Here is a 21,524-nt window from a genome sequence, read left to right as displayed (position 1 = left end):
AAAAACATTAAGAAAAATATCGTGTTTTCATTTCGATCAAATTTGAATGCAAAATTATTTATTTTTTGAATGAAAACGCCATCTGAATAAAAGCGATTTCATCGTAAAAAAATGTTTATGTTTTGGTGGCGCTAGTTGTAAAATGTGTGGCTTTGTATTTCAAAAGTTTTTTTTTGTATTTCATTGAGAAGTCCAAACTCAGATGGCGTTCGAATGTTCTTTGCGCATCGTTGTGTTTGTGCATCATTTAAGAGACCACGTAATGCCGCTACCACATATTTATGACACAACAACGACGACGACGACCGTTCACAATTCAAAAAAAAAAAAAAATTAAACGTACGCGCACGTATGCGCCGCATGTTGTTGTGTGTATTGTTGCGTATGTGTGTATGTGTGTTTTGAGCTCAACATACATATTTATTGTATAGTGTGTTGTGTATTATTTTTTTTGTGTATTTCTCCTATTTGGTCGGAGAGCGCGAGATACCGCAATGGCCTAGCACTGATGCGAGGAGGAAAAGCATTTGCTGACGAAAAGTTCGTGTATACGTACGACACACGAAAAATGGCGTTCGATTGATTTGGCAGTGTAGTTTTCACAACAGCAGCAACCGTATAGTATTTGTGTGTTCCGCGCGCTGTGTCTAACCAATTTCTAATGCTTTATTTTCTGACTTGATTTTTATTTTTCGCGTTTTGTTTCGTTTTGTTTATTATTTTTCATCTCACAAAAAAATATATCCATACGAAAAAAAGGAACAGATGAGAGAAATAGAAACGAAACGTTTTGTAGAGACCAACAACAAAAACAACAACAAAAATATATCATTATAATTCAAAAGTAAATCTAAGTGGAAAATTTACAAACGGTGTGCGTGTGTATTTTAAATACGAGGGAGGAAAAATATTTAAACAGATTTCAAAGTGCAGCTAAAGAGTGTCTAGATGAATTGAGCGAGAGAAGTGAAAGAAAAATGTTAGCTACCAAAACAAATCATAGCCCGCCCAGTGGATTAATCCGTGTGCAATCTTAATTTTGAATGAAGAAGAAGAGAGAGAGAAAAAAACAACAAACAGTGTTTTATTAGCAGACGACACAAGCGAATAAATCCGGGCATTTAACATTACATTTGATTTGTGAGCAGCACTGAAGAAATACACGGGCAAACGATTGCAGCTAAATTATTCAAAACAAATTACCACTCATTACATGTGAACTGAAAAGAGCGAAAGAGAGCAAAAAGAACAAATCTCGCGCGCGTGGTTTGTATTTTGATAAAATTCAAGTGAAAGGAATAGAGAAAAAAATTACAAGAGTGAAAAAGAAGAAAATTTAACCACATTGCTTATGGATTTCGTGTTTATTTGGAGAAAACAATATTAGCGGTAATTTGTGAAATAGATATATAAACGATGAAATAATTAAAAATCGTTTTTTATCTACGAAATTTTTTGTGCAAATAAGAAGAAGAAGAAGAAAAACATTGCAAACGAATTCGATTTGTACAAAATTCGCAATTCGCAATACATAGTTAATTGATGGAAAGTGAAAATAAGACACAATAACGTTGAGAAAAAGAGGCGAAAATCGTCATTTAACAATATCCCAACACGGCACCGATTCGATGGTGATTTGAGTAAAATCGAGGAGAAGAAGAAGAAGGAGAAAAAGAAAGAATATCAGAAAAACACAAACAATAACGACGAAGAGTGAGAAAGAGCCTAAATTTCGAATAATCTACAACAACAACAACAACAAAAAATCGGCTACTTTAATACACATATTTTCGTGGATTTGGATTGAGTGAAGCGTGCATGAAGCAGTTAGCAGCAGAAGCCGTGCGCGTTTCATTGAAAATGCTTTCCCTCGTCTGAATGGAAGCAATTTCGTACACGGAAACCAATTAACCAAACTTGTATTTATGATTGAATCGTATCAGAAAATCACAACATCACCAACAACAACAACAAATCATCACTTAAATAACAAAAAAAAAATCTGTGTGAGTAACTCTCTCATACTCCTGAGTAAGTTTGTTGTGTTTTGGTGTGTTTCTTCTTCGTGCCGAAGCAGAATAAGAGAAGATACGTATATGTGAATATATACATATAAATATATATATATGTTGATGTGTTCAATGTGTTATTATCGTTCAATGTATTTGTGAGTGCTTTTCCATTCCTGTGTATTTACTACTTTATTTATAAACAATGCCGAATGAAGATCAAAAAGACCATATGAGCCATCAACCACAGCAAAAGCAGCAACAGCAGCAACAGCAGCAGCATCAAGAGAAAGATGCAAAAATCGCGGCAAACGTAAATGCCATGCCAAAATCGATCATTAGTAATGAATTTGCCAATGTTACAAATGCATTTAAGGAGAAGAAAAAACTCGTTCGACGCGCATTTTCAATGCCAAGAAATTTATTCCGTTTATCGCGTCGTATAAAAGTTAGTAATTCGGCCACAGCTGCGAAAATTTCACCACCATCAACAATGTCACCGGTCACCGATGTAAATACATCAATCGTAACGTCGAATAATTGCAATCAATCGGTACAAACAAATTCCAACGAAAACAACGTCGACGAACATAGCAATACGGAATGTAGCAAACATCGAACGTTACCAGTGTCAACGTCATCGTCAATGATGTCACATTCGGATCCAAACCACCAACAACATCAGCCGAAGCAGACACAGCAGCAGCAGCAACCACAGCAACATCAATCCGATGCCAAACCAAAATGCCTAGAGCAAGAAAATAAACATCGTTTATTCCGTCGTTCTACATGGAAGAAGTTCCTATTCTCCCGATTCATCCTACAATCAATTAATCTCAAGGTAATTTTTGGTTGAACATTTTTTACTTCCTTCTAACACTCCCACCCGTTATTATTTGTCTTACACGTTTGCAAAATCTATTTCGTTTTACGAACGGAATTCATCATTTTGTACTATACAGTAATAGTCCATATATACATCGCGATTGCCAATTGATGTTTGTTTCGTGTACAAAATGTGCACCTCTCGCTCAATAACTCTCTAATTGAATCAAAAACTTTGTCGAAAACACTTCCGGCAGTGAATCAATTGCAATATTGGTTTGCCGTCGCCGTCGCTGTCGTGTCCTATTCGTGACTATTTCATGAAATGTTTGCCATCGTACACACACATTGACTCTTTCTACCTCTCTCAGTCCAACTAATCATATTTTTTTTTTCGCCGATAAATTCCAGACTTTATCAGAGCGTCTGACTATTACTGTATTGCTATCGCGCTCGATTTTACCGATTAAAATTTGATTTATTTACATAGTAATTGAGTGTATTGCATGTTAAGCGATGAGAAATAGATAGAAAGAGCTGGCGTTAGTGGGGGGTTTCTCTCTCTCTAACATTGTTGTTGTTTTTACTGCCGTCAATTAACACTTAGTGCAATTTTACTCGTGATCCGCCACCGCAATAAACTCTTCCGTCGTCAGTTTTCTCTGTGATCAGAGATGTGCCAGTAATGTTGTTGCTGCATTTTGATCAACTATTTCTATCGAGTTGATAAAATGACGTCGATGAACTCAGACACTAAAAATTACATTGAAACGTGTGCTGTGCTCCAATTTCCAACGGCGATAGAGTGAGAGACAATACGCTTACCCATCTCTATTATTTCATTTCACTCTATCACCATCATTTTCTAAAAATAGTTCATTCATTTTTCTTACATTTTCCACGTCAAATCGAAACACAATACACTGAAATTGTTCTTAACATTGATGAACCAAATAATAAAATAAAAAGAAAACAAGAAAAAAAATGATTGTGGATTATTTTCGTTCGAGAAACATTTATTCTTTATCATATTTTTCTTTTTATTTTGCACACTAACTAGAAACTGAGATAGATACAATGTGCTACAATAAACAGCATCGAATAAAAGCCCTAGATTCCGTGTGATCCAGTTACATTTGGGGTCATCTTTGTGTGTCGTGTGTGTCCAATTAGTTTTAGTTTTTCAATATGCAAATGCACATTAAACCAATTCAAAATGATACAATTCAACACATATTGATTACGTGGTTGCGTCAAACTTTCCTATCCCCATTTGCTTGCAAATTATTTTGTTCTCTTTTTTTTTTTTGTCTCAACTTTTGGGCGAAAAGTTTCAAATTGAATTTAAAATACGCGATTTGAATATTGAGACGAAAAAAAAAATGTGTCTCTTTGTATGCAAATGTGTGTTTTTCGGTCGGTCATTCACAACGATATTTGAAACGTTAGACTAGACATTAGAATGGAAAATAAATCGTCTATTAAAATCTTTAGTTTCGGTGTCTGTTGTTGATACGTGCCAAAATAATGAACCACATACATGCCACAAAAATTGAGTCAGCATATGCAATTATTGTATATCTGTGGGGCTGACGATATGCATTTCGATTTTGTGCAACGCATACAAATTTTAAATGTATGTGGTCATTGACGGATAACCAACGTTGACCGAAACTTATCAACATGAACACGTTGTTACACACACATACATTTCGAGTGCAATTTTCAATAAATGAAACATCGAACACGGTCACACACAAAATATATGCATCAACTATTTTAAACTTGTTATCAACGGCCGGAGAGAGACAGAGTTAACATTATACCAGATTTGTGTATGTGTATAATGCACACGTTCAACTTATCTTGTTCCAAATTCAATATCGGCCGAATCCGTCTGTGAAACTGATTCACTTTATCAATATGTACTATCGCGTTGCAAAGTGAGTTTTTTTCAAAGACTTTGCCTTGCATTCACGCTTAACACTTTTCTCTGAATATGCCGTTTAAATAACGATTTGACTTTGGAATTTCCAGAATGATGTAGTCACACTACAAATAAAATAACAAAACTTTTGGACAAGTTGTTGTTCTCTTTTTCTTTCTCTATCTCTCTCTGTCTCTTTGTACCGATGACATAATGAAAATAACAACGACAAATAAATGCAACGCAAAAGATAAACAGAACAATAATTTAACACAAAAAACAACACATACTAACCTTGGCCCTGTACGGATATGTAGTATATCAATAAAAGATATCAAATTTGTGTTCACAAACACGGAAAAAGAAGTGTAAAATAATTGCTTACTTATAGTTTTTAATTTTGTCGTATCTTTTGTCATCGGCGGGTTTCCTTGAGACAGAGATACCGAGAATACATATAGAGATGTGGGAGCGCTATGCGTGTCGGTCTCCCTGACGAACCGAACATGTATTTGTACGATAATAGAATAATTTATTCAACAAAAAGATACATACACACTCACACACACATACCAATAGCCCATGAAATATGTACGACGAAAACAGCTGTTTGAATCAGTTTACCTCGCAATGTGCAACGAAGAAAAAAATAAAGAGTATACAAATTGCATGTGTTTGCACACATTACAAATTGAATGAAAGAACAAAGTATATAGTAATGAGGATCATTTTCATCAAGTACGAATGTTACACGCGTTTCGTCTTGTTTTCAACAAAAAAAAAAACAAACAAACAAACAAACACTTGTTAAGGAGATTTACGCGAGCCAAGAATATAGCAAAAATAAAATTAACAACAGCATGCACGTCAAAGACATTGCATTCATCAACATCACATGAATGAAGTGACGCACCAGCACTCGCAAGCCTATTGAGAGAAATGAATATATTCGGTTTATCCGTTAATTGTGCAAATCGACGAGAAACCAAAAAATATATATATATGTGTACGCACAGTGCAAAATGAATAAAGCGAGAAAAATTGGCACGTACACATACAATTTGCATTAAATGGGCGCGCGAAGGTGTTATAACACATTTGTCTTAAATATATATATAGCACGCATGGCAATGCGTTGACATAGAAATTTCATTGGAGCTTAAATTATGTGTTACACTGCGTACTCGATGAGCTCATCATCTGAGCTCTCATTTTTATTCCTTTATCTCTATCTCGATCTCATGCCGATCACACAATTTGTCGTGTACGGTTGTTGTTGTCACTACCGCCGCTGCTGCTGCTGCTACTGTACTTTTATATAAACTCTTTTTTTTATCAATTTGTGTTATAGCTCTCTGTTGTTTCATTCATTTCTCTATTCTTGTCTCATTTTGCACGGATAGAAAATGATAATAAGAGAAGCAGAGAAGAAAAAAATGGTTTTATGTTGTATTGAGTTCACTTAGAAACTCGTCGCACTCCTTCACGTAACTTTAGTTCTGGTCTATTTTTATTTTCGAGCTTGCTTCTTTCTCAATCTCTCTCTCTTTTTCTTTCACTCTCACTCGTTGCGTTGTTGTTGATATCATTGCTTCTGGTTTCAATTCGCATTGTAAGTAGTGTAATTCATTCACTTTGCTGGTAAAAGAGAAAAACAAAGCACTGTTGACACGCAAACAATGACACGGTTAAACAAAACGATTGTGTCGCGAACAGCAACAGCAGGAGCACCAGCAATAATACACAATATAAAAGCGAGAAACGAATTGAAAAAACGTTACTTACTTTTTTCAGTGAAATAGAACTGAATCGAATTGAATATAAAAAAAATAATGAAGAATGGAAATTCGCATATAATAAATGTCATGTCATTGCGATACATATAAACAATTGTGATTGTGTGCTCAAATTTCAATTGCCAAGTTCGAGTCTTGGGCTCGCGCGATTCAATTCCATAACAAATGTGTACTCATGAACACTTCATAACGCAAATATTTGTCCGTACATTTATATATATATTTGCGTATGGCGATCGCAAAAGCGGTCACATGTGTGCGCGTGTGTTTGTGTGAAAGAAAAGATTGTGTACACATATTTATTATTTGGTAAAGTTAGTTTGGCGACTTAAATAGCAATTATTCCGTTCACATTTTGGAGGTATATATTTATTTATTCGCACATGTCACTGCTGTGATCATTGTCACACAGTGAATGAAAAAAAAAAGAGAAACGGAATAAGACAAAGAGCGAAAATATAAATTTTAAATACATTACTGAAAACGACCATAAAAGCAAATAACATTTTCGTTGATCTTATTACCCGTTTATTCGTACGCACGCATGTTTCTAATTTGAATAAGATTCGCTTTCAAATCTTTTATATCAGTTACCGACTCTCTCAAGTGTGCTTGGAAAAGTCATTCTGATTCTATTTATTAGATGTGTGCATAGTTTCGGCTTATATCACCAAGATATAATATCCCGCGGACAAACATCCGAATAAAAAACACGGATCTGTTAAGTTTGCGCTCTTAAAAAAAAACAGAGAACGTATGTCGCATGACAACAAACGACAAAATTGCTAACTACCGAATGTGATAACTTCATCGAACTACAAATGTGCCACCAATTATGGTCGTTCGAACTGCGCGCACGAACACTCATTGGACTGTCATACGACACCCAATTTTGGTGTTCGATATCATACGGACGGTACGATAGAATATTATGCGCCAGCAAACATTAGCGATTCAATCAAAAACCGAAAGGTGTGTACACAAATCGAAGACGAAAATCACATTCTACCTTCGTTTTAATTACGGTCGATTTTGGCGTCAAATTTCCATCTAGGGTTGAATAATCCACTTAAATTAAGTCTTCGCGATACTTGAGAAAAATTGAGTGATATTGTTTCTTTTACGCTCTTGCTTCGATCGAATAACCCTTGTCGGATATTCATCAAGGTTAAAATGAGAACGCAACACATAACAAGAGAGTACAATTTTTGTATTTTGCATTAAGTTAAATAATGTTATTAGGGTTCATTGATAAATTAAACATGAATCGCACGAAATGACAACAATTTTTGTTCATTCATTCTGCAAAAATCGAGGAAACATAGAATGAAAGAGGGAGGCGGCGATATAGGAAGAGAGAGAGAGAAAATAGTGTCGTGGATGTCACGATTAATAGATCTTGCAAATTGATATTGCCTTGATAGGAAACGATGTTTTTGTTGTGTGTTGCGATTTGTTGTTGCTGCTGTTCTCTCGCTAGGAATTGGTATGTGGAGAATGCTTGCTGTTATTGTGTATCATCGATATGGCACTTTTTTTTTCACAGCGAAAGAAAGAGAAAGATCAAGTATACAATGAGCAATTGCACATATTAAATAATATTAAAAACTCGGTTCATATATCACATGCGAGAATGTGCATAAGTGCATCGCGCACGCCAGTTGTAGAATTGCAAGCTATATGACGATGTTATGCAGCGAACACATAAACTATATTTGAACAAAAATGCTCGCATCACAATTTAATGGGGGAAAAAGGTGTCACATGATTTGTGCCACATCGCGATAGTACACATATAAATACCATAAATCACCATTTCGTGCGCGAGCCAGTTACCGACTTCGAAATTGTATGTGCCTTATTTTTTGTTTGCTTTTCGTTTTTGCTATTGTTTTTCGTGCAACAAATCAATTATTTTGTCGATTGCACTTCAACACTTGATTTATCTCGATTTGAAGCGGTTCACGTGAACGAAAGCGATAAAAATGGAAAACAAAAAAAGCCGATACAAATGATGAATTGAAGAAAGTGAAAAAAAAAAAAAAAAACAAAAGCGAATTATGGCAATTTCAAATATCGAAATATCGATACGAAATGAGCTAATTAATTTTGAATGGAATGCAGTAAAATCGCTAAATCACATTTCCTTAACCGAATAAAATACTCACTCTTTCTCTCTCTGACACACATACACACCAACAATAAAACTCATGAAACATCATCTTGATTGTGAATTTGTTTCTTGCTGCGCAAAAACGATGCACTTCCTGTGCGATGTGCAAATACGACAAATGCGATACTATACGTGCAATTACATGTTACGCTTCATAAAATATTCACGAGAAAGAGAGAGAGATTGTGTGTGTGTGAGAGAAGTGCTGGAAAGGAAGAAACTGAAAACTGTGCAATTCAAATCGCCAGCAGCGTAAACATGTAATGCGTTCTAATTGAAGAAATAAACTTCCACATAATATACACCGCACAAGGCCATTTAGCATACACAAAATGTAAAAGAAATGCCAAATATAGAAGAGAAAAAATTTTATTCATATTCAAAAGTTGAACGAGAGTTGAACAAATTAAATTGCATTGATAAACCACAAAATTACTCTCGATTGTTCGTTCAAGTGTGAAGCAAAACGCGCGCGCGAATAACAATTTTCTATAATATTTAATTATGCGGCGCAAAGTTACGAAAAACCGCCAAACATCCTCAAAAGAAACTAAAATAGTTTTTGTCATCAATGGTGAACTTTATTTCAATCGCATTGTTATCAATCGTACGATAGATGCTTCTCACTCCATCTTTTCACTAAAAAATTTGAGTTGCATAAAAATGTCTCAGGACTATCCCACTGTGGAACAAATTGAGATTTTTTTTTAAATTATTATGTTTTTTCGCCTTCTAATGTTTAACTATTTACAAATATGATTTGATAAAATGAAAATCAAAAGGCATTCAAATGTATTTGAAGAGACAGCGTTTGAAAAATATCAACCGCTACCGCAGTCATAGTAGCAGCAATCAATTCATAAATTATGATTGAGATGAATTTATCAATGAGTCGGTCAAATGAATTGTTCCCTTTGCCATGACAACCATAACGGTGTGTGAGACTGTGGCCGGAAATGAATTGCACTCAAAAATTCGTTCGATTCCGTTAATATACATTTTAGCCACGGAATTGTGATGCGACTTTTCAGCGTCCGTTTTGTATACGCGCGTTGTTTGCTCTTTTCTCTCTCACAGTTCATTTTCATTCTCAGACAGTCTATTTTTAGTTGATTCACAATGAATCGATATATGCATAAATACAATTTGTTGCATACAAGTCATCGACCACTAAGATCATTATATACATTGATTTTTCTCTTCTCTTCGGCGTTGCTGATATGTTTATGGTGCCATTGTTTTTGTTATGTGGCTTGTGTTGTGGAACAACAAGAGAAACTGTAAGGGAAAAAAAATCATTTATTATATGCATTATTTCGCGTGGCTCATATGCGCACCATGTGAACTTCACATTGCCACCACCAAAAGAAACACACACAATTCACAATTTAAGGAAATTTGCAATTGTTTGTTTTTGCACACCAGCTAATATTCAATTTGAATTTTGTAGTTGCATCTAATTTTGTTTTGTTTGTTATGCTGCCTTTCTCAGTCTAACAAAAGACGGAAATTAACTAGCTACGAATGAAGCATTTTAATTAGTTTGTTGTTGTTGTTTTTTTTTTCACTTGAAATTGGCGATGACGACAATGACGACGATGGAAGCAAGAGGCTGCTGCTAACAGTTACCACATAAATGTGTGTAATCAAACTGAAAAATTGTGAAAATGTGAAAAATTGTTCGAATGAATTTTTTGCGCGTTTCGGTTTATACATTTTACTCATATTCTCGGCTCTCTCGTTCTCTCTCTCTCTCGATCGATTGAATTAATGGCTTTTTTTTAAAAATCGTGTGCATGTATGTGTAAAATCCATCAATGATTGTTTTTGGTGTGTTACAGTATTGCACATTGGACCAAACGACCGTAACACACAGTTCACACACAGATTCATTGTTGCAATATATATTTAATTCATGCTGATTTCAAAAGTCCGTCTTTCTGTTGCCATCGTAAAAGCAATTTAAAATGGAATGTTAATAGAGGGATCGAGTGAGTAGAAAAAAACACAAAGTCAATTTTTGTAGCCGATTAAATGTAGAAACAGAGAGAAAAACAACAAAAACATTGTCATTTACTTTGTGGGTCACGGTAAATGTTCTACAATTGTCGTTTGAATGAATCAAAGATTAGAATTATCTATACATTTCTTTGTATTTTCGATTTTTTTTTTTTTCTTTCAAAGTCGAAAGCTTAGTTTCATTGCATTCTTATACCCTTTCTCTTATTTTAATCTCTCGTCGATACAGTGGCGATAAGATTAGAAAAAACACAAGCAATTTTTCGAACATGACAGAATATGGTGAGCAGGAAAATGGAGACAATATAAATTGGTTTGGCTGTGCATCACTTTATTTCTTATTTTATCTTCATTTTTGTTATTGTTGTTGTTGTTGTTATAGTCACATGTGTGCAGCATGATTGCTTAGAGATTGAGATAAATTGGGGCTAAGTATTTGAAAAAAAGCGCAATCATTATTATTATATAACTTTCGCACACTCAAGCATCGTTAGATGCATACATTCCCCATTTTAAAATGTAATGCGGCAATATATTCTGATAAGAAAAGGTATGTGTTACATTTCCATTTGCATGAAGGACGTATATAAAAAAAAACGATTTACGCCATTCCCGACCTGAAAAATATGTACGAAAAATTATATAGAAAAAGCGAAATGATTTCAACCAATTGAAACTGTTTATCCTGAACTTAACTCTCTCGGTAATTTGGCTCGCACTTGAGTGGGGACAAAAAACTAATGTGAAAATAAGGGAAGAGAAACGAAATAATGAGTCAACGGTGTGCGATAGCCTTGAAAAGGTTTCCACACTAAAATGTAATGCGATGCACACTGTGCGATCGACTAAACGTAAAGAGGAACCAAGCAAATTAAATGCTCTTCAGTTCATTTTTCTGACAAAAAATAATGGGCACCTTTTTTTTCGTTTCTTATGACTATTAATTTGTTTGAGTGTTAAAATAATACGTTTTTTTTATCAGAAGAACACCTATTCCAAGTAAAATGAATCCACTGTATGTCCTACATTATAAGTTGTCATGTGATGTGATACATTGAACTTGGATCATATTTACTGTTGTATTCGCACGCACATGCTGCATATACAACTCGTGATTGTTTTTAATATTGACACAAACGTCCACAAACACACGCCAAACCGAAAACAGTAACACCATTTTGGATTATTTTATGACGTATCGATGTGTATCCATATATAACGTGTGATTTTATCGAATATTTGTTAATATTAACTTGATTTCTTTTTTAGTCCCATCCAAATCCATATATGTATATATTTATATTTGTCAAAACAAAGATGACTTGATTTCACGTGCCCGATTACATTGATTATGTTGTTTGCTATTTTTCATGATGTTTTTATTTGCAAAGTAACAATCCGTTTGAACAAGTTAAGAAGTGAGAGAAATATCATTCGTGACCCTTTCGCATGACTGGGTGCGTGTGAAAGCATCATAACTACCATTGAGACATCGAAACATCATCCTCATCGAAGGATTGGCCTCAATAACATTTCAGACAGCGACTCGATTTAATTGACCGTTTTCAAATCGAATCTATATTTTATTTTGGTAATGGGTCACCGCTATGAACGATTTTCAAAGATTTCAAATTCATTGTCGTCAAGTGGGCATGGTCGGCCTTTTTCTATTAACTTATACACACGCGCGCACGCTTCTATACATAAAAAAAACTCACGTCAATTAATTTAGTTATAATTAAATTATCGATTTTAGTCCAATATCATTCTGAACACAATTGGTTCTCGAGCCAACAAACGGACGAGAGAAAAACAATTCTCATCAAAGCTTTAAGAACTGAATTGAATGTAGTATTCAACTGGAATGGCGAAAAATAGAAATCATGGTCATAAAAAAAATGTTGAAGCTCATCGATACAAAGCGCACACCGTACCGCATAAAATCCAATTGATTTGTAGTTCTTTCGTTTGTTTAACTAATGTGTCTTCTTTTAATTCCAAGCGGTCTTGAAAAAAACACGTGTCGCGCGCGTAACTCACTCTGTATATATGTGTATAATGTGCATGATTATGGATAGCATAGTTAAAACCGCACTCAATTTAATTGAGCATATGTGTGCGCTTCATTATTAGCATTTATACGATGTGAAATAGCACGTTATCGCATTTCATCCAAAGAGACCGAAGAGTGCCATCATTTTTTTCCATAATTTCATTTTTTTTCTGATTCATCTTTTTCATCTTTGTATATGACTCTATTTACGTTTTTTCTCCATTGCTCTGTGGTGTTTTTTTTGTATGGCTTCGCCAAGGAAAAAGTTTCGCATTCGTTTCAATACAACACAGTCCCTTTTATTTTTTTTTCTTCGATTTTCTTTTCGTTTGGTTTTTTTCCTTTGTTTTCTTTCTGTTCATACGTTGCAGTAATTTCCATAGAATGAAACGTGATCTTTAATGCCAAAGTAAATTATGAACTGTAAATGCTAAATAACAATACAACAACAACAAAAAAATGAATGATTGGTTTTTGATTCTTCTCTGTATGTATGTGAATGCTTTTTCCTTCGCTGTGTGAGTTCAATACAAACGATCGATATTCACCTGCGGCAAAGTTATTGTTTTTTTTCTCTCTCTCCACACGCTTAACAAACACGCGTGTCTTTGCGTCATGAATCATAATTCCGACACGAATGAAAACAATAACACATCGACCGACAACGATGGCAATGGGAAATAATTTGAATGTGTGTAAACGCGTGGAATAAACCAATAACAACAACAACAAGAATCGAAAGTATCCTACATATTTTGTTTGCTACATATAAGACATCACGTGGCTCAAAATTACTCACTCGTTAGTTAATGACTTTGGAATCTCTTTAGTTGACTTTTCTTTCTTATTTTTCCTTAACTCATTTTTTTTGCGTTGATTTATTCACGCCAAACCGCAAAGAATTGATACGAAAGTAATTTTTTGGCTCCAAAAAAAAAAAAAAAATTGAAATGGCAATTTATTTTTAGCAACATTGCTTTGTGCCAACTCATGTCTGATCGTATTGTTAGCAAACTTTAGTCATCAGCCTTATGATAAATTCCAGCTCAATTTTTTCCATTATGATTGCAATTAGTATTATTGTTGGTGTAATTCGTACATAATCAACTCTTTATTTTCAAAGCGATAAAGATATCGTATATAAACATTCTGTGTCATTCGGCTTGTTTATTTGGTTTGGCAATTATTGGTTTAAATGAACAAATTCCAAAACTATTTCACCATTGAATGCATAGAAAAAGTTTTTGAACTTCATATTATGCTTGATGAGAGAAAGAGACACGCAGGATTATAAGAGCAGCTGCATTCGAGTGTGGGGTCCGAAAAAAGTTCGGAAAAAGATAGATTTATACAATCTGTTTATTTTCTCAAGTTCACTGCACTTCAGATTATCATTCAGTGTGTTTTGCCAAAATCGAGGAAATTTTCAGATAGAGATCAAAGAGGTGGTGAATGAGCAAAAGAGAGAGAGAGAGAATATGAAAGAAAAAGAACATGCACCGACAAATTGTAAGCATAAGCGTGTCAAGTAGCAAATAATATGGTTTGGTATTTCATGATACAAAACAATTCGGGAAACAGAGTCAGATAGAAATAGATGGAAGAAGATACGGAGAGAATGAAAATCCAGTGCAAGAGGCAAACAGGAAGAAAATGAACAGGAACGTAAAAAATATGTTGGAACAACAACAAGCAAAAGTGCAAAATAGAATTGAAAGGGTGAGCAAAACTTTTGTTCATCTTCGAATCGTGCGAAATGTGTATTTGTTCTGTTCGGCTTGTTCCAATTTTGTGTGATCACTTCACAGTTAATCTGGTAGATCTCATTGAATTATCTCTTTACCCTTCTCTCTCTCTCTTTCTCTTTTACACACTTTGTAAACATATGGGACATAAACAGTTATTATTAAGAACTGATGGTGATAAGGTTTGTTCATTTGAAAACCGACAAATTTTGAAGGATTGCTGGTGTTTTTATGTATATCTCTAGTTTTTTTTTATCGTACTCTCTCAAGCATCTGATATTCAATTCTATTTGCTCACAATCCAATATTGCAAACGTACAAATAAATGGCATATCTTTCTTCTTCACTTTCTTTTCGGTCTTGAAGGAATTAAATGAACTGGCGCCAACAAAGTTCTTTCGCTTGAAAAAACTCAAAAATATATGTATACTTTTTATGGTATGGAAATGTACGGATATTGTACTTGCATTCACCACACATTTTGGCACAGGATTTTTGTGGAATTCAGCAAAAAGTGAATCTTGCACATTCTCTACGATGTACTCTCTTTTTTTTTCTTACGCTCTCAAACTTTTTTCTCATTCCGTGTTTTCGCGCCGTCGACTTTAATGCACTTGGGCCATAAAATTGCATAAGCACCCTCTTGTCGATTACGATGATAACATTATTCCAAATAAGCCAATCTGTGCCAATTTCGTGCTCAATAAAAAAAGGATGCGAAAAAATAAAGAAAACAAAAAACGAGCAACAACAATAAAAATGAATGAAACAATCTGAACAAATAATAAACTAAATTTATACTTTGTCAAATAAAAGTCGCTCAACATTGTCATTGTTTTTTGTGCTCTCTAATTTAATGTTTCATATTTTCTTTTAACCTCTCTTCACATTGTAGGCCAAACAGACGACGACCAATACAACAAACACAAATGGACGTGTTCCACCGTTGAATCGACATGCATGGCCACCGGATCGTGTGCCGGGCGTAAGTACCAAGGCATACTTACTTAAAAATTACTATTCCATTACTCAACAATTCCTGATCCATTCATTCGATTCATATTCCATTCTCTTCCATTACATTCCATTACATGTTGATTAATTTCCATTAATTCCATTTTTTTCTTCTCATTATCTCTAGGTTATTGGTTTACAGAATCACGGAAATACATGCTTTATGAATGCGGTGAGATAATTAATGAAACAAACACAGAATTGACTTTGCAATTTATTTTGAATCATTTCTTAACACTATAATAGGTGCTACAATGTTTGTCACACACCGATATATTGGCCGAATATTTTGTCCTCGATCAGTACAAGGTATGATGGGTGGTAACAATGTCAAAACCATTCCTATGACATTTGAATTTAAAATGCATAAAAAAAACACGTTCAATGAATAAAATACCATAAATTTGTCATTCATATTTCTTAGGCTGATTTGAAGCGTCGCAACAAGATCAATTCTCGAAAGTTCGGTACAAAGGGCGAACTAACCGAACAATTGGCTTTGGTGCTGAAGGCCTTGTGGGCATGCAAAAATGAGGCAGACTATAGCACCAGTTTTAAGGCAGTTGTCGATCGTTATGGCACACAATTTCGTAGTTCAACGCAACACGATGCTCAAGAGTTTCTATTTTGGCTATTGGACAAAGTGCACGAGGATCTAAATACGGCTTCCAAGCGAAAATACAAACCTATCAAGGTAAGTAAACGAGTTAAAGAGAAACACAACCACAAATAGTACCATTTCAAAAAAAAAAAAAAAAAAAACTGGCACACACAATGCCTTACATATTCTAATTATAACATGAATTATAATTGACGGTACAAATTTGAACCGAAAACGAGATGTTTATTACACCAATTAAATAGTATAGTTTAAGGTCACATAATCCGAGAAAATGTGATTAATTTCTCTTGTTCATTCGCATTATCTCGAGTTTGCCGGCAATTTGATTTCAAAAAAAAGTTCAGCAAAAAACACATTGACACACGCAGTGTGAGGGAGATATATTTTTACAATGATGGCAATATACAATCATACACATTGAATTGCTAAACTTGGATGTGGATTGTGTGCGTGTGCACATTAAGAAAGTCCATATAATATATGTACCCCTTCCGGCATGCATTGAACTAATAAAGACCAATGATTAATTTTGTTATAGTTTAATTAGTAAATGCATGGAGCATATATTTTTTTTCGTCGATATGCTGGTTTTGAAGCATATCGCTTTAATTTGCTGTCTCTTTTTTTCGCTGTTTTTTTATTCTCTCTTTTCCATTTTTCGTGCTCAATCTTTCTTTCTATCCCTCTCAAACATTTGCATTTGTTTTCTGCAGACAATATATTTAGCTGCCGTCATCTGGATATCGTCAGCAGATGATACGAAGTGAAAACAATAGAAGTGATTGTTATAGGTGTATAAGCTTGTTATATACTGGTATTACTATAACAATCACTTCTATTGTTTTCACTTCGCATCATCTGCTGACGGCATCCAGATGAGCTGAAATATCCAGATGACGGCAGCTAAATATATTGTCTGGTTTTCTGTGTCAAAATGTCAATCATCTGTCCAATTGAATCAAATGTTTGTATAGTTAATTCAGTTTGAGCCGTTTGACTGATGACTAACTGCCATTGGAATTTGTTAAACATTTCATATATTTCACTTAACAAAAATACAATATGTGCGCAGACGCCAATTAAATAATTACCATTTAAACAATGTTTTGATCATAATATAAGCACTAGATATGAGATGATGATGAAAAAAAAAAATACATATATACAATTGTATTCTCTTAAGAGCCGACTACTTCTCAATAAATCAACAAAACTTGCTCATAAAAAAAATGCATAATTGAAATTGGCAAAAAACGAAACAGGGTTCGGTCAGTCGTCGGTCGTTGTCGACGATGAGGTTATTGGTACACTTAAGAATCGTGCTCATTCAATTCATAACAGTATTTTGAATGAAAATGAAAAGACGACGAAGTTTTTGTGTAAACACATTTTTGAATTAATTCAATTGAATTGCAAAACTAACTTGCATATTGACATGGTAGCAAGAGCAGCAAATAAGCGGACAAGCACACGCACACACGGAATTTAATAAGTAGTGTATTTAGTACAAATAATGTGGTGTACAATACAGGAGGTAAATATCGGACAACAACCGATTGATTCAAGTGAAGTCAATGACACTAAAGAGAACAAGATATTCAACGAGCATTGTATACTGAATTGGAACAATGGAATTAATTTAACACTTTTCACTAGTCCTGTTCATAAATTCTAGTTCCTTTGCTCGTTTATTTTTCATTTCATTTGCCAAACACTCTATTTGCTTCTGTTGAATAATAGATTGCATCCAGCATTTCATTTTATATACGTGTCTCATTTGTAAACAGAATAGCTATGGTCGTCCGGATGAAGTAATCGCTGCCGAAACATTGGCTAATCATATACGTTGCAATAATTCGTTTGTGCAAGCTGTTTTTCAGGCCCAGTTCCGTTCATCGTTGGCGTGTCCTCGATGTCACAAGCAAAGTAATACATTCGATCCATTCCATTGCATTTCCGTGCAACTCCCACAGTTGGCACAACAATTTGTATTTGTAACGGTATTATACGCAAAACAACATCCGCGACAAGTAAAACTTGGCCTAAGCGTACCGATGGGATCACCGATCGTTGCGTTACGCGAACAATTACAAGCCGATACCGGCATTCCATTGGATCGAATGGTGTTGATGGAAATTCAAGAAACTGGTTTTGTGCGAGTTTTTTGCGATTCACAACCCATTTCAATGCTTACACCAGATGATTCAATTTATTGTATTGAGACGGTCGATGACGACGGTGGCACCACCAAAGCCAACAAATCATCAACAATAGCTACGACTACTATCAGCAGCAGCACGAACACCGCCACCACTATCACCACCACCGCCTTTACAACCAATAGTGCCAGTGCAACAAACGACGATACAACGACCAAATTAACACTCATATTGACAAATGTCAAACGTTTGTCACCCAAAGACAATGATGTGCAACGCTTCAGCACACCGTTTTGTGTTCAAGTTAATCGTGATATTTCATATACCGAATTACAAAAAACTTTGTTGAAAGAGATACGTGCAATTTTAAAAACGGACGTTTTCACTTATGCCACACCAATTATTGACATGTTTAAAATTCGACTGCAAGATCCATCAGCCGATCCAGACACCTACATTGAACCAAATGTAAGCATTTCATTTTTGGAATATCATTGAATTTTCCATTGGAAACTAATGAATATTATATCGTTCGTTAGGTTGAACATCCTCTCTTCACCGAAATGATTGATTTAGCATTATCAGTATTACCAGTTGATGCTGGTCCTCAACATGTAAAATTACTGCTAGAATGGAACGAACCAGACGAATTCTTCTGTGATACGAGCGATGCATTTGTCGAACACGAAAGTGTGTCTCAACTTCAGGTATGAAATATCCGTTGTAAAAAGAAAAGAGTTTCCGTCGCCGCACATGTTAAATTTATTGGACCTTTATTGGCATAAATGAGCCGTTGTTTAAAAAAAAAACGTATCCACCGGAAATGTGACCGATATTAAATGTGCGCTTCAGATAAGAATGCAGGAGAAATTTTTGGCCTCTTTTAGATTTATAAGATTTTTCTCAATCGAATTTTGTTTTAAAGGAGGAAAAAATTGTGTCTAATAACATTTACCATTTGTATTCATTTCAAATAGAATAAAATCAAAGGAGACACAACACTTACGCTGGAACAATGTTTGGAGCATTATACAAAAGGTAATAATTTATATTATTACAATGTGACAGCTTCCGTGCACGACCGCATCAACCGCTCTCGTTGTATTTGTGTTGAAGGCGATGCTGTTGTTGTTGTTATTCATTGATTAATTTTCATAATTTTCATAATTTTCTTTTTCTCTCTTTTATACAAAAGCGGAAACATTGAGCACCGAAGATGCATGGCGTTGTCCACATTGCCAAAAATACTTGCCAGTTGTAAAAACGCTTGGTCTATGGTCACTACCCGATATACTTGTGATTCATTTCAAGCGATTTCGACAGCAACACACCAAAGGTCCACAATCCGCCAAATTAACAACCACTGTACAATTTCCATTGACCAACTTTGATATGTCGCCACATTTGGCACGTGATACCACCAATACAAATAATACAAAAGATTTTACGACTGAAGACAATTGGAGCCCGTGGCGTAAGCTTAAACGAAAAGATTTAAACAATGATTTGAAAGACAATCGATACGATTTGTATGCAGTTTGCTATCATCAGGTGAGCAAATATTTAAAATTCGTCAAAAAGAAAACGTAATTAATCAATTAATTGTTTTTATTTATTTTTTTCAGGGTGATACACTTGAAACCGGTCATTATACAGCCGCATGTAAAAATCCATACGATCATCAATGGTATAAATTTGATGATCAGCGTGTGAGTGTGGTGTCAGGTGATCGTGTACAAGAAGAGATTGTAAATAATGAGGCTTACATTTTATTCTATCAACGTCAAAAAATTGATTCGGCCGAATGTTCTGGCTCAAGCTCTAGTTCGAGTGAGCATTGGCTATCAAAAATGCCGATACCAATCAATCCAAGCTCATTAAGTACGACGATCATCAGTGCAGACACAACAAAAGATGAAATGGACAAATTGTCAGAAACATCGGAAAAACAGGTGATCGAATCAATTGCAACACATTTAAATAAAGAAATTCAAAGGGATGAGAATGTGGAGGAGAAGAAAAAAATTATCGAAATTGTAAAAGAGACGGTGATACCAGAAGAATCAAATGGCATTGAATGTTCGCCATCAATTGTATCGGCAATTGATGTACCAGTTAAAGTGGAACCAACGAACGAGGATGAAATTGTCGATGTTGAAACAATTGAAACGGAAAAGCTAACCGAAGTGGAACCTTCAATTGCAAGCACAAGCGATTCAGAAAATGTTATTGTAGCCACTGATATCACCGATAAAATCGAAACTATAGACGAAGAAGAGATTAAATCGGCTCCAATTAAAATTGAGGATAAAAAATCAAATGGCATTGCTTCAATTGAAAATGATATTGACATTGAAGTTGAGCTACGCAGTTCGACAGTGAAAAAATGTGAAGGTGCGCTAAGCATGTCATTTCCGACACAACGATCATTATGGCCATTTGAAAATCATCATAATACCATTCATACATATACGCCGATTTTGAGCCGAGGCAGTCTCAATTTTAATGAACTATTATCCAGCGAACGAAATGCTCATTTGCGACATTCACTATCTACATCGCTGGGACATCATCGGAATTCAACGTCATCAGATAAAGCAAAGCTAATTAGTGTGACCGCAAATGATACAACACTTGCAATGGTCAGAGGGGTGAGTTCATGCAGCAAAGACACTCTCATTTATATCGATCAACAAACTAATCATCGATCGATTATGGACGATGAAACGAATTTTATGGCAAATCAACCACTTTGGGTAACATTTTTTTTAAAAACAGCATCAAAACATTGCATGCATTTAATATATGCTATTAACATTTTAATTTTGATTTTTATTACAGATTTCGCCAGTGACACCACATAAGTTGATAACTGTTTCACCAAAGAACTAGCTGATCCACTGTGAAAATACATTCTAGCAGCTATACACATCGATTTGGATTTGCCACCAAATTAATTATACAAAAAAAAAAAACAAGACGATAAACTGTACATTTTCTTCATTCGCTTCTAACAAAATGTTCATTTTTATTAAATACGTAACAACACTGTAGTTTCTTATTATATTTGACGTGGTTAACGGTGAGCAACTGATGATTTTTCGTTTGAGCAATGGCAAAGAGCATTGTGAGTATGCGGTATGACAACGTTTCAATGGATATTCGCGTCCTTCTAGGATTGG

General features: G+C 34.8%; 1 protein-coding gene across 1 annotated transcript; it reads left to right on the top strand.

Moving 5' to 3' along the window:
* Window positions 1-552: 552 nt before the first annotated feature.
* On the top strand, window positions 553-21,317 carry LOC116341220 (ubiquitin carboxyl-terminal hydrolase 43). The gene is made up of 11 exons (XM_031768161.1): window positions 553-2,850; window positions 15,443-15,532; window positions 15,689-15,733; window positions 15,808-15,870; window positions 15,986-16,255; window positions 17,971-18,810; window positions 18,882-19,049; window positions 19,320-19,380; window positions 19,538-19,893; window positions 19,968-21,098; window positions 21,184-21,317. The coding sequence occupies exons 1-11, from the start codon at window positions 2,215-2,217 to the stop codon at window positions 21,232-21,234; spliced, it is 3,711 nt and encodes a 1,236-aa protein (XP_031624021.1). The 5' UTR covers window positions 553-2,214; the 3' UTR covers window positions 21,235-21,317.
* Window positions 21,318-21,524: the final 207 nt, after the last annotated feature.

The sequence above is a fragment of the Contarinia nasturtii genome, unplaced genomic scaffold (assembly GCF_009176525.2).
Source record: "Contarinia nasturtii isolate CC-2019 unplaced genomic scaffold, AAFC_CNas_1.1 Cnas_scaffold_129, whole genome shotgun sequence".
Classification (NCBI taxonomy): domain Eukaryota; kingdom Metazoa; phylum Arthropoda; class Insecta; order Diptera; family Cecidomyiidae; genus Contarinia; species Contarinia nasturtii.
The sequence above is the reverse complement of the archived record's forward strand: the minus strand, read 5'-3'. Positions and strand labels throughout refer to the sequence as shown.